The sequence below is a fragment of the Paramormyrops kingsleyae genome, chromosome 6 (assembly GCF_048594095.1).
Source record: "Paramormyrops kingsleyae isolate MSU_618 chromosome 6, PKINGS_0.4, whole genome shotgun sequence".
Classification (NCBI taxonomy): Eukaryota; Metazoa; Chordata; class Actinopteri; order Osteoglossiformes; family Mormyridae; genus Paramormyrops; species Paramormyrops kingsleyae.
In genome coordinates this window covers 41,448,740-41,464,428 of record NC_132802.1, presented here as the reverse complement: position 1 = coordinate 41,464,428, position 15,689 = coordinate 41,448,740, and the positions used below count along the sequence as shown (strand labels likewise).

At 48.0% G+C, this 15,689-nt stretch overlaps 1 protein-coding gene across 1 annotated transcript; it reads right to left on the bottom strand.

The window, feature by feature from the left end:
* Window positions 1-591: 591 nt before the first annotated feature.
* Window positions 592-2,999, bottom strand: LOC140591845 (zinc finger protein basonuclin-2-like). The gene is given in 4 exon segments (XM_072713275.1): window positions 592-790; window positions 886-2,467; window positions 2,470-2,524; window positions 2,994-2,999. Coding segments are annotated over 4 exon segments (1,842 nt in total).
* Between the last annotated feature and the right edge of the window lie 12,690 nt (window positions 3,000-15,689).

The following is a 15,689-nucleotide window of genomic DNA, read 5'->3' as shown; positions in this document are numbered from 1 at the left end:
TAAAACACCTTAGAGGCATGTGACCTCAAGACACACATAATATTACACCCTCACCCAGTCTGCCCTTGTAGACTTGAAAAGTGCAAGACTGGGTCAACATACAAATGTGGCAACACAAAGAACAAATCCTATGTTCAGAAGCCAAAAGCATGCAGGCCTTCTCTGCATTGGTACATTTATAAAAGAATTTGAGCTTTTTTTTTAAGTCTGAAGTGTGCATCAAAGTGAAAATAAAGAAATCAAATGAGCTAGAGGCTACATTTTCCTTCAGTCTGAGAGCTGGAGGTGCCATGAAATGAAACAAGCATGGGCACTGACACCCTCAGTACATTTTTTACATAAAGAACCCTCTGGGATGTTATTTACAGATGAGGCTGTCATGCTCTCTTAATGGGTCATTTAAAAGCTATTATTACACTAATAATACACCGAGAAGGCTCTCTTCTTATTACTACCATTTCTGCGAGCAACAGTCACAAAAGAAGTGTCCGAACAGTTTCTTTGGAGATGGACGAGGGTTTCCATGGAAGTGACAGGACGTGTTGGGGCCACAGGGATGCAGCAGCAGCAGAGCTACCCATCCAAGCGCGTCTAGAGACTTCCACAAGTACAGTGTGAAAGTAGGAGGCCTGGGGGTGGGGGGCAGTCATTTGGCCACATGCCGGCGCAGGCTGGGGTTCTGCTCTGCTGGTTGCAGCTCCGCGTCGAGGAGAATGTGAGGCTGCAGCCCGGAACCTTGCGGCGCTGCATCTGGTGCAGATGTACCGTCTTGAAGCGAGTGCCCTTGCAGCTGTATGGTTTGTGGCACAGCATGCACAGGACAGCACTCGGGTCGACCCCCTGGCCCGGCAGCTCTGGGAACCCCTCCCTGGCACCACCCCTCACCCAGTCTGCCCTGTTTGAGCCACCCTCCCCTTCGCTGGCCCCCTCCACCTCTTGCTGGTAGTCCGAGCTTCATCCTGCTCCAGCTGGAGAATGCTCCTCAGTGCCAGCCCAGGGCTCACCTCATCCCGGCTGGGAGATGCTTGGCTGCTGCCCCCACTGTGGTTGCTGTTGTTGTAAAGGTGGGAATGTGGATGGTGGCATCCCTGGGTGCTAGTCATTCCATTCAGGACCCTGACCCCTTCCTCATCCTCCTCCTCCTCCTCTTTGTCGTCGAACACATCAGCCACGCTGATGACCTCCTTCTCAATTTTCACTGGCATGCTGGATTTGCGGGGCTTCTTCTTGGGTGTGGGGTCAACAAAATGTTCCTGGATGCCAGTACCAGGCAGCTTGTGGCTGACAAGCCCTGCCTCGGCCACTAGAGGATTGCGGGAGCCAGAGGCCGAGGCCTGCTGCTCCATGAGAGACATGTTGTTAGAGGCCGGAGGGAGTATGGAGCTGGTGGGCAGGGAGACCGATGAACTGACAAGATCCCCAGGGGACAACAGCGCACAATAGAATGGGGGTATCGGTTGTACTGGCTGGACTGATTTCAAGGATGGGAAGATCAGAGAACTTTGCAGGGGAGACTGCAGCATGGGCTCGAGCGGTGGGGTAGTGAAGCCAAGAGGTGGCCGTCCCAGGCTGGTCAGAGTCAAACTGCTTTTGGTGCTGGAGATGACAGATGTGCCAGAGCCAACGCTGGAGCGGATGAGGTCCTTGTCACGGTTGTTCCTCAGCATGGGCATGTGTAGTCGGGGGTTAGGGTTGGCGCTGTGCCGGTTGAGGCTGCGCAGGGAGCTGAACACCATGTTGCAGCCCTCGATAGTGCAGCGGTGCTTGATCTTCAGGTGCACAGCATTGTAGTGGATCCTCTGGGTGCCCTTGTCATAGAAGGTCTTGCCGCATGCGTTGCAGCACACTCGGCCCTTGCGTGAGATAGAACCCATGCGCCGCATGCGATGCATCTTGGAGGAGAAGGACGAGGTAACGATGCTCTTGGCTTGCTCACTCTTAACAAATGCATGTTGCTCACTCAGTCCAGCCAGCTGCTGCTGCTGCATTGGTGCTTGCTGCTGTTGAGGCTGCTGGGAGGTGGGGGTCGGGGAGATGGTTGTTACGCTAGCAGGCTCAGGCTTAGGCTCGATCGCCACGGTGACACCGGTGCCCCCCAGGCCTGGGCTTTGCCCATAGCGGAACGGTGAGAGAGACACCTCCGACTCACTGCTCTCGTTGGGGTCACTCAGGTTTGGCAGACTGGACTCCCGTGGCCTGTGACCTGGCTGCTCCAGCATGAGCCCATTTTGGGGCAGACCCAGCATGGGGGCAGACACTGGGTTGATGTACTGGAAAGGAAGCAGGAAGGCCAGGCTGTTGGGGATGTTCTGAAAGTGGTGTATAGTGGAGAGACTGCTGTTCTCGAGGTGCGTCAGCAGGCTGGGGCTACGAGAGCAGTTGTTGCTCTCGATGAAAGTCCTGATGTCAGAGTCAGTCTTTGATGAGGGCACTGCGATGGCCTGGCCTTCTTTCTCCTAGATGGACAGATCTCCTCCTCCCGGGACATGATAGTCCAGTGGTCCAGAACCTTGCCTGCAGCATCCTGAAGGCCATATCAAGGGGAACAAAGGACACCACAATAAGTCATTGATTCTGCATAATTGGCACAGCTGATTAAAGGTAAATAGCTGCCTGCCTGCAATGTCCAGGCCTCCTGGAGCAAAGACCTCGTAGATCTTAACAGAGCGACACCGCACACACCCTCCTTCTCCTAGCTTCCCTTTCAGTCTTCTTCTCCTGTGTCACCATGCAGGAAGTCATTACATTCATGGATAGAGAACAGGAACGTTTTCAATCTTGTCAACCGTAAAAACAACCTAGGGCTTTGGGGCACTGCTATTAGTCAGTCCCTGTGATACACCTCAAAGTCTATTGTTTCTCAGCTGATCCATAGAAATGCCTCACAGAAATACAAATACAATGACTGCCACAACAGAGGAGGAAGACTGACCTCTAACCGGTGTGTTATGGTTTTGCAACGGTCCTGTTACACTTCTGTGATAGTTACCTACCTGCATTATGCTACCCTAGCTGAACCTCACCCCCGTATTGGTCCACACTCAAGCCCCAGCCACCTGTGGAAGCATTTCTCAGGTTGCAGAAGCTTTAAGTAATGCCTGGTAATTGCAATACTTACATTCGGCCAGGAGATGGCAGCAAGAAAATAGAACAATAATTTCCCCACGGTTATTATAATTCACAAGGTAAATTTATTGTGTATGTCTGTGTATGTGTGTGTTTTACTGCACTTTGGGGACAATTTTATCAAATGCGACCTATGCAAACCCACACACACACACAGTGCCCAGTTACAGCACAGACACAGAGTCCCCGGTTAGAGCTCACACACACTCAGGGCACTGTTACAGTGCACACACACACACACACACACACAGCGCCTACTTACGGCACGCACACACACACACACACACAGCGCCTACTTACGGCACGCACACACACACACACACACACACAGCGCCTACTTACGGCACACACACACACACACACACACAGCGCCTACTTACGGCACGCACACACACACACACACACACACAGCGCCTACTTACGGCACGCACACACACACAGTGCCCAGTTACAGCACACACACACACACACACACACACAGAGCCCCCGGTCAGAGCTCACACACATTCACACAGTTCCCTGTTACAGCACACACACACACACACACACACACACACAGCCCCCGGCTAGAGCTCACACACACAGACACAGTGCCCTGTTACTGCACACACACATTTTATGCTGCCGTCTGGTGGCCAAAATTGAGTACTACCATTTAAAAACATTAAAAATGATCATTTCTGGTAATTGCAATACTTGCATTCGGCCAGGAGATGGCAGCAAGAAAATAGAAAAATAATTTTCCCACGGTTATTACGATAATTCACAAGGTACATTTATTGTGTGTGTGTGTATGTGTGTGTTTTACTGCACTTTGGGGACAATTTTATCAAATGTGATCTATGCAAACCCACACACACACACAGTGCCCAGTTACAGCGCACACACACACAACGCCTACTTAGAGCACACACACACACACACACACACACATACACACAGAGCCCCCGGTCAGAGCTCACACACATTCACACAGTTCCCTGTTACAGCACACACACACACAGAGCCCCCGGTCAGAGCTGACACACATTCACACAGTTCCCTGTTACAGCACACACACACACAGAGCCCCCGGTCAGAGCTGACACACATTCACACAGTTCCCTGTTACAGCACACACAGCCCCCGGCTAGAGCTCACACACACAGTCACAGTGCCCTGTTACTGCACACACACATTTTATGCTGCCGTCTGGTGGCCAAAATTGAGTACTACCATTTAAAAACATTAAAAATGATCATTTCTGGTAATTGCAATACTTGCATTCGGCCAGGAGATGGCAGCAAGAAAATAGAAAAATAATTTTCCCACGGTTATTACGATAATACACAAGGTACATTTATTGTGTGTGTGTGTATGTGTGTGTTTTACTGCACTTTGGGGACAATTTTATCAAATGTGATCTATGCAAACCCACACACACACACAGTGCCCAGTTACAGCGCACACACACACAACGCCTACTTAGAGCACACACACACACACACACACACACACACACACACAGAGCCCCCGGTCAGAGCTCACACACATTCACACAGTTCCCTGTTACAGCACACACACACACACACACAGCGCCTACTTACGGCACGCACACACACACAGTGCCCTGTTACAGCACACACACACACACACACACACACAGAGCCCCCGGTCAGAGCTCACACACATTCACACAGTTCCCTGTTACAGCACACACACACACACACACACACACACACACAGCCCCCGGCTAGAGCTCACACACACAGACACAGTGCCCTGTTACTGCACACACACATTTTATGCTGCCGTCTGGTGGCCAAAATTGAGTACTACCATTTAAAAACATTAAAAATGATCATTTCTGGTAATTGCAATACTTGCATTCGGCCAGGAGATGGCAGCAAGAAAATAGAAAAATAATTTTCCCACGGTTATTACGATAATTCACAAGGTACATTTATTGTGTGTGTGTGTATGTGTGTGTTTTACTGCACTTTGGGGACAATTTTATCAAATGTGATCTATGCAAACCCACACACACACACAGTGCCCAGTTACAGCGCACACACACACAACGCCTACTTAGAGCACACACACACACACACACATACACACAGAGCCCCCGGTCAGAGCTCACACACATTCACACAGTGCCCTGTTACAGCACACACAGCCCCCGGCTAGAGCTCACACACACACACACACACAAACACACACACACACACACACACACAGACAATGCCCAGTTACAGGGAACACACACATACACACATACAGGACTCAGTTACAGCACACACACTGACACACTGTGTGCTGATACAGCCCACACACACACACACACAGACACAGTGCCCTGTTACAGCACACACACACGCACACACACACAGCGCCCAGTTAGAGCACACACACACACACACACACAGAGCCCCCGGTCAGCGCTCACACACATTCACACAGTTCCCTGTTACAGCACACACACACACACACACACAGCCCCCGGCTAGAGCTCACACACACAGACACAGTGCCCTGTTACTGCACACACACATATTATGCTGCCGTCTGGTGGCCAAAATTGAGTACTACCATTTAAAAACATTAAAATGATATTTTCTGGTAATTGCAATACTTGCATTCGGCCAGGAGATGGCAGCAAGAAAATAGAAAAATAATTTTCCCACGGTTATTATGATAATTCACAAGGCACATTTATTGTGTATGTGTGTGTGTTTATGTGTGTGTTTTACTGCACATAGTGGACAATTTTATCAAATGTGATCTATGCAAACCCACACACACACACAGTGCCCAGTTACAGCACACACACACACAACGCCCACTTAGAGCACACACACACACACACACACACAGAGCCCCCGGTCAGAGCTCACACACATTCACACAGTGCCCTGTTACAGCACACACACACACACACAAACACACACACACACACACACAGTGCCCAGTTACAGCGCACACACACAAACTGTGCACTGTTACAGCCCACACACACAGACACAGAGGCCTGTTACAGCACACACATGCACGCACACACACACACACAAACAAACAGAACGCCCCCGGTCACAGCTCACGCGCACACACACACACACTGTGCCAAGTTACAGCGCACACACACACACACACTGTGCCAAGTTACAGCGCACACACACACACTGTGCACTGTTACAGCCCACACACACAGACACAGAGGCCTGTTACAGCACACACATGCACGCACACACACACAAACAAACAGAACGCCCCCGGTCACAGCTCACGCGCACACACACACACACACACAGTGCCCTGTTACAGCACACACACACATACAGGACTCAGTTACAGCACACACACAGTGCCCAGTTACACACACAGTCCCCGGTCAGAGCTCACACACATTCACACAGTGCCCTGTTACAGCACACACACACACACACACACACACACACAGAGCCCCCAGCTAGCGCACGCACGCACGCACGCACACACAGTGCCCTGTTATAGTGCATACACACAGACACAGTGCCCTGTTACAGCACAGGCACATTTTATGCTGCCGTCTGGTGGCCAAAATTGAGTACTACCATTTAAAAACATCAAAATGATATTTTCTGGTAATTGCAATACTTATATTCGGCCAGGATAATTCACAAGGTAAATTTATTGTGTATTTGTTTGTCTGTGTGTATGTGTGTGTTTCACTACACTTTGGGGACAATTTTATCAAATGCGACCTATGCAAACCCACACACACACAGAGTGCCCAGTTACAGCGCGTGCACACACACACAGTCCCCACATGTAGTACACACACACACACAGTGCCCTGTTACAGAGCGTGCACACATACACACACAGTGCCCTGTTACAGCACACACAAACACACACTACCCACATAGAGCCCTGTTACAGCACATACATGCACACAGCGCCCACTTAGAACACGAACACACACACACACACACACACACACACACACACACACACAGCGCCCACTTAGAGCACACACACATACACAGAGCCCCCGGTCAGAGCTCACACACACTGACACAGAGCCCCATTACAGCATACACACACAAACACACAGAGCCCCCGGTTAGAGCTCACGCACACTAACACAGTGCCCCATTACAGCACACACACACCCAGTGCCCAGTTACAGCGCGCACACACACACACACAAACACACACACTGTATTAATGAAAGAGAACTGCCTGTATCTACCATTGCCAAAAACTGCTGCCCCCTGATGGTGATTGGTAATGTGAGTGCTTTGAAAGTAATGGACACCCTTCCTTGCATCTGTAAGGTGTTTGTATGGCTAACCTTACTCGAAGTTTGTTTATGTTGTTGGTCAGCTCTTGGGTGGTTGAACTGATTAAGATAGCATTTGACTTCCTGCCAATCCTGTTCAATCAGTGTTCCCACTCTCACTAACTCTTCCACAGTTTTAGCAGTACCTCTCAGTAGGCTTGCCAGACAGGGATTATAATTACGCAGAATAGCATGTACCACATCCTTCTCTGTCATGTCATTCTTCCATCGCAGACACAGTGCCCTGTACTGGAAAGCAAAGTTATGGATGGTCTCTTGGGGTCCTTGTTTCCTCTCATGGATTCTTCTCTCTGCTTCTGCTTCATAATCCTCAGAAAGAAAAGATCTTAGGAAAGCATCCTTAAATTGACTCCATGTTCCAATGGCTCTTCTCTCTGCCAACCACCAATCTTTAGCAGTACCTGACAGAACAGATGACATTGTAGCTAGTACTTCCACATCGCTCATTGGTCTAACAGCTAAGAATTCTTCACACCTCTTAATATATGCCACTGGATCTTCATCTGATTCCTGGCCAAAATGTGGAAACTCAATCTTAATGGCCGTTTTAAAATGACGCCCTTGGCAGCCAGATGGATGGGAATGACAAAAAGATGGGTAAACCTGGACAGGTGTAGAAGATGGCAGAACACGTGTCTGTATTAAAGCCTTCAATTGTCCATCTCTCCTCTGCAAACAATCCATAGACTGACTGACCTAGCTCTTGCATCTGTAAGTCCACAAGTTGTTTTATTCTATCTACCTCTGTACTCAATCTCTACTGAAATCTTTCTTCCATTGCCTTTGCCTTGTCCTCCACTCCTTGTACATATACCTGGCAAGTGTCTAGAGAAGTTTGAAAAGTGCTGAAGTCAGAGTTGATTTTCTCCACCAACGATTCCACTACCTGCAACCGGGTTAACATCTCCTGTAACTGCTCTGGAGAAAAAGGAGCAAGAGGTGCTTTTCCCTTAGGAGGCACTTGTGCATGCTCCTCTGCAAAGGTTCTCGTCGAGTCACAAATGGACCAGCTGTGAAGTCTGAGTCATGGAACTGATCCCGTGTCTCTAACACAGATAAACAGAATGTTGGGTTATATATCTAGGTGTGTGGAGTTTAAGTCAAGGAAGGTGATGTCACATTTATATAATTCCTTGGTAAGACCCCACCTAGAATATTGTGTGCAGGTTTGGTCACCATACCTTAAGAAGGACATTGCTGCCTTAGAAAAGGTGCAATGGAGGGCTACGGGAATGATTCCTGGTCTTAGAGGAATGTCTTATGAGGAGAGGTTAGCTGAGCTGAATCTGTTTAGCCTTGAGCAAAGGAGACTAAGGGGGGGACATGATCCAGGTCTATAAGATTCTAACGGGTCTGGATGCTGTTCAGCCGAATGGCTACTTCAATATTTGTTTAAATACTAGAACTCGTGGCCATAAGTGGAAATTAGCGGGAGAACATTTTAAATTAAATTTGAGGAAGCACTTCTTTACACTAGGGCTGTCGCGGTTAGGAAATTTCCCTTGCGGTTTTTATGGGTGGCTCAATAGCGCGGTATGCGGTATTACCGCCGTTTAAAAATAAATAAATAAATAAAAATCTTGATTTTACTGCATACAAAGCTCTATTGCTGAGTTATGTAGCATATATTGTTGCTTTTTAACTGACAGAGAGACAAAACATTTTTTGTTTATTTTTTTAATGCCAAACAGCAATAAGAACATGCCTTTTCCAATTTAAAAAACGAAATCAAATCATTCTATAGTAGGCTAACAATAAACAAACAATAAGAAATTATTTTTTCCAATTTGAAAAACGAAAAAAGGTTTCTCCACTGTATTGAATGGAACCATCTCCTCAACTAGATACTGTGTAACAGCGGCTGTAAGACATTTATACCGGTTACTTTCACGGTTGTATTTGACCGATTTCGCAAAGGCTTCAGCTACTCCTAACTGTCGGCTAGTACCGGCCTCAGCTGTTCTTTTTGATGTTGCTCCGCGACCTGATGCTGGAAGAGGCAGCTGCGCTTCAATGGCTGGATGACAGTTAGCGAGATGACACCGCAAATTAGATGTATTGCCGCGTGTCACAGGGACCTTTTTGCCACAAATTTTGCAAATCGGTTCATCTAAATTTGCCGGCTCACCCTTTTCATTGGGTTGAAAGCCGAAATGTTCCCAAACTGGCGACGTGACATTAGGTTTTGGGATGAGAGCGCCTGCCATCGTTTCAATATTCAAAATCAACGAAACCCCGGATATTAACAGTTCGCGGGAAAATGACACTCGTAACACTCTGGTATCATTATTAATTTATTTAACATTCAATACAGGTGATGAATTGTAAAACAATAAGGCCACAGCCTCATGAAGAAGAAGAAAAAAAAATTAACCTTGTCCCTGCGGTTGCCGCGGTTTCTGCGGTTGCTTTCCTTCCTCTGCGGTTGGCTTGTCAATAGCGCGATATTACAATATTGCGGTTATCGCGACAGCCCTACTTTACACAGCGTGTAGTTAGAGTATGTAATAGTCTTCCTGCTAGTGTAGCGGAAGCTAAAACCCTGGGCTCCTTTAAATCTGAGCTAGATAAGATTTTAATAACTCTGAGCTATTAGTTAAGTTATCCTCAAACGAGCTTGATGGACCGAATGGCCTCCTCTCGTTTGTAAATTTCTTATGTTCTTTCTTATGTTCTACTTGAGGGCTGCTGCTAGTCATGGCAACACCACTACTAATGCAAGATACAATGAATTGTTAAACCCTGGTCCCTGTTCAGGCACCACTTATGTAACACTGCTGATTCCTGCCTCAGAACCAACCTATTACACACTATACGTAGGGAGGGACATTTCAGGGTGGCGTAAAGAGAAATACACCATCAGTTCACAGACCAAAGAATATTTACTAACAAAGGTGAGCAGCAAATGTACATGTAAATAATGAATTAACAATAACTCAAGAAAACTGGTGTTGAGATGGATAACCATACAACTGAAATGAATAGCACAGTCCAAAGTGGACACCAAACGTCCTCTTCCAGGTGAGGATGGTCCAAACAATGGTAGGATGTGAAGTCGGAAAGAGAAGGTTGGCAGTTGCAAGTAAATCAGGGGGGGAAAAAAAGGCCTTTCTGAAAATAAAAAATCATACATCCCACTTTTTGCTAAACCCAACAAATACACATGTATATCATTCAAATAATTGTTACTAAATTTAACAAACAATACATCCATATCATTCAGAAAATCATCTTACATTGAGCCATGAACGCTTCCCGTTCCTCAAATAAGGACTTACTTCCTTTATTCTGAGCCTCAACAAACATGGCTGCCCTTGCCCTTATATAGGCTCTTGGTCCTTATAGTCCTCTATTAAATTATACTGACCCTTAGAGGACAGGAGTATAATTGCAGACATCTGGTAACAAACCAGTGTTTGTTACAGTGCCCAGTTTCAGCGCACACACATAGACACACACAGTGCCCAGTTTCAGCGCAAACATACACAGTTCCCAGTTACAGGCTCCCCAACATCCTGTAGCGGAAAAGCAGTAACGGAGGGTGGAGACACTGAGTGACTGTAGTCTGCCTGTCATCTTATGAATTTGTATGAATTTTTCATTTAAAAACATTTTAAAGTATCTTTAGTGGGGAGAATAAATTCTGTTAAAATGAACGTACTACCTTAATTTTTGTATCTGTTCCAGTCAATACCTACCTTTATTCCCTAAATCTTTTTTTGTTTCTTTAGATTCAGATATATCCTCTTATATATGGAGAGGAAGGCATCCCCGTTTGAATAAAGCTCATCTCCAGAAATCTAGGCGTTATGGAGGCCTGGCTTTGCCTAATTTCTGTTATTACTATTGGGCAGCTAATATACACTGTATTGCGTTTTGGTTCTATTCCCAAAACAAAGATAATTGTCCATCCTGGGTGTCATTGGAATTGAATTCAGCTAAAGAATCTTCTGTTTTGGCACTTCTTGGATCCTCACTTCCTTTAGCCCGAAACAAGTCAATTGATAATCCGGTTGTCTGGCATACTGTGAGAGTATGGGCTCAGATGAGAAAACACTTCAATTTAACTGGTTTTTCTCTTTTGAGTCCAATTTTATCAAATCATCTTTTTCAGCCCTCTTTATCCGACCCTGTATTTTATGACTGGCATAGAAAGGGAATTGTGTGTTTTAATGATTTGTTTTTCAACAATAGCTTCGCATCTTTTACTCAACTTTCTGATAAATTTGATCTCCCAAATACTCATTTTTTTTAGATATATGCAGATTAGACACTTTCTCAAATCTCTAATTCGGACTTTCCCTGAGTCACCAGTTATGAATGCAGCTGATATGTTTCTTACTTTGCAACCAACGCGCAAAGGGTTAATATCCGTTATTTATGACAAACTGGCTGGTATGAAATGTCCTTCTATTAATAGAATCAAAACTGCTCATTGAGTGAGGACACTTGGGACTCAATATTTAAGTTGGTTAATTCAACATCTTTATGTGCCCGCCATTGTCTTTTACAGTTTAAAGTTGTGCACAGAGTTCATATGTCCAAAGTCAAACTATCGCGTATTTACCCGAATCTGGATCCCCGCTGTGACAAGTGTGGAAATGAGGATGCTTCGCTTATTCACATGTACTGGCCATGTCCTAGTCTTGAAGAATACTGGAGGGGGATATTTCAAACCCTGTCCTTAGTCCTCAAACAGCCTATACACCCCGACCCTTTGATCGCGCTCTTTGGCCTCAGTGATGCTGATACATGTCTGACCCCGGTGAAACGCCGGACACTATCATTTGCTTCCCTTCTAGCCAGACGTGCAGTCTTACTCAGATGGAAAGGTGCTGCTCCACCCACCCATGCTCAATGGATGAGGGACCTTATGTCCTGTTTAAGCCTCGAAAAGATACGCTACTCGATTAGTGATACCACCAAAGAATTTCAGAAGGTATGGGGGCCCTTCCTGGAGTATTTTTCAAGTCTTCGGTCTCAGATTCCGTCTATTAGTAATACCCAGTAAGGTTCCAGAAACAATATTGTCGTCGTGTTCTTTTTAATTAATCAATCTGGCAAGAGGATGTGGTTATTATGTGGTAAGGTTTTTGGGTTTAGAGTTGCACACCTTGTTATCCTTACTGTTTTTTGAATATGTCTAAATTATCATTTTTTTCTATAATACTCTACTGCAATGTTATCTGATTTCTTCATGCAACCCTTTCAGAATTGACTTATTTAGTGAGGTCATATTTAGACTTTACCATGTAAAGCAAATATATTATAATAATTAAATGTTTTTTTTTTTTTTTAATGTGTCCTGTCCGGCAGCTTTTGCAAGCAGAATAATGGTCTGAATGCACTGCTGTGTCAGACATATTTGCTTTACCATGAGGGGCTCTATAAACTCTGTATAGGCCCTTCATGTTGGTCAATTTCTTTTTATTCGTATATTTCATTGTATCTTATTTAATACATGTAAAATATTACAGTTGCCGTGCTGCCCGGAAGGAAGTGATAGATTAGGAAAATGAGTGAAGAAAAGGGGTAGGGAGAGAAATGAAAGAGAAAGAAGGAAAGAGAGAGAGAGAGAGAGAGAGAAAAAAAACAAAAAAAAAAACATAAGGACGAACAAACACGAACAAAGGCGGAGACAACAGTGGGACAGAGAGGCTAAGAAAGACAGGAGTAACGTAAAAAGCACATAAGGCAAGAAAAAAAAGAAAGAAAAAAAAACGCATTTGAAATACAACCAAAAAAGCATAAATACAAAGACACAACCAGAAATAAAGAAAATAAAACAGATATACAGACATACAAAATTGTAGCATGTGCTTGGAAGGGAGCATGTGTGTTCATCTGTTTTGGGGAGGTGTTTGAACATGTATTCGTGTGTTGGGTGCATGTGAAATTCTCCATGGAATGCACTTGATAGCGAGGGTGGGGGGCCGCAAAAACACCCCACAAGAACCAGAGGCCGGCGGAGACAGGCCCAGGAGACCCAAGGCGTCCGCAGCCCCCCATGAGCACGGAAGAGCCAAGGCCCCACGTGCCCACGACATCCGGGTCCCCACCCCAGCAGGAGGAGGAGGGAGGACCCAGGCACAGCCCCCGCAGCCAAAAGGGCACGAGCCCCAGAGAACCATAGGCAACAGGCAGCCGACCCCGCGAGGGTGACGGCCGCTCCCGCACGGGCCAGGACCCCAGGCGGCTGGGAGCCGACCGGCCCCCGGCAGAGAGCCCCACCCGCGCCGGAGAGGCCCGAGCCCCCCCCAGGCCACCACCCGGGGAGGAGGGACAGCAACCATGCCAAGGAGGCAGCCGCGCCCAGGAAGGAGCAGCTAGCCCCGGACCCAGGCCCACACCGCCCACACAGACACCTCGCAGACACACTTCTCAGCCATACACATAGACCATACACCCACTCACACAACAGACACATACACAGAGACAAAAAGACATAAGCCCATCCACTCTGGACCGCCCTCCGCCATGCGGGGGAACGGATGCCACCCCCCAGCGCCAGCCGCAACCCCAGGGCGCCGCCAGCCGGACGACTACCCGAGTGCCCCCCCACCATCGCGGGCAGGGAGCAGGGGTGTAGGAAGACCCGCCCACTCTCCTCCCCTGTGTGAGAGGTGAAGTGTTGGATGCATGTGTTGGTGATTGTGAGTGTATGTGGTGTACCGGATGAGTATGACTGTTGAGAAACTTAAGATGGATTTAAAATTGACGGGGGAAGCGAGGAGGAGCGCTGCTTGCACACAGCTCTCCTCCCCATTACCCCCCCCCCACCCGCCAAGACCCTCAATGTATATGGTGTAAGTAAAATTGAGGGGCGGGCAGCAGTGAAGAGGTAAGTGAGACCACCTAAGCGGCCCCACCCACCAACCTCTGAGTAGTGCCCCCACCCCCCAAGGCCCTGTGTGTATACTGATATGTGGTGACTAAAGTACAATTAAAACAAGGGGAGGCAGAGGGCCGCACAGCACAGCGAGTAAGGCCATGTGGATGGCCCCCTCACCGCAGCGTGCGCGGCACATTCCCACCCCGAGATCCTACATGTGTGCGTGGCATGTTATGTGAGTGAGGGGGGAGAGGGGCTGGGATTCATGATACCAGGGGGGAGCTTACTACCCCCTGGCAGAAGAGAGCCAGCTAACCAGCTGGCTCATTAGGCACCCCAGCCCCCCACCGCGGCATGGGATGGAGCGGACCCGGAGCCCCCGGCGACAATGCCCCGGAGCAGTGCCGACGCCAAGAGCTAGCCCCCCCCCACCCCCACCCCGAAGGGCAGCCCGCACTCAGTCACCCACTCATTCGACGACAAAAAAGTGGCAGACCAGCCCGGGCTCGAGACATGCCACCCCCCAAACAGCGCAGGCTGGCCCCCCAGACATGGACCGACCCACCCCCCCTGGCAGCGCCCCGGAGGGACCACAGGCCACCCCCGCGCAGGAAGGCACCCACCGAGGAAACGGCCAGGCCCCAGGCACCAGAGCCCCAGACCCCCCCACCCAAGCCCGCACCGAAGAGGCCAACCACCCATCCCAGGGCCAGCCCCCGCTACCACCGGCGCCCCAGACCCCACGCCCCATGACTGCCGAGCAGCACCCGTCCAAGCCCCCCCCACCACCACCAGCCAGGGCAGACAACCAGACATCACAGGACGGCAGCCACAGCCCCCCCAGCTCCAAGAAGCCACTAGCCGCCCATAGCCCGGGGGCCCAACCCCGCCACCCGCCAGAACCCCGAGGAGACGAGACCACAGCCGACCACCCCCCCTATGTAATGGAATTGGTCAGAATGGACCAGAGAGAATCCAATTTGCCCAATTGATTTTTTTGGAGGGAATCAGACATTCTCTGCAGACTTATGTGGTCTAGAATTAAATTTCTATACTGAGTAACACATAAATTATTTTTTGATTTCCAGTTCATGAAGATAGTTTTCTTTGCAATGCCTAAGGCAGTAAGGATCATGTGCACTTTATTTTCTTCCATATCTAATACACTTGCATCACCTAAAATGCACAATGTAGGTGAGGTTGGGATATAGCAATTAAACCAAATTGATAGATCCTCACATATCCTTTGCCAGAACTTCTGAACTGGGGTGCAGTACCATATGGCATGCATGTAGTTCTCCGCAAATTCACCTGAGCAGTGGGTGCATAGGTTTGAGTGGATAAGGCCCATTTGGAACATCCTTTGTCCTGTATAATGAGTTCTATGCAGAGTTTTGTATTGTATAA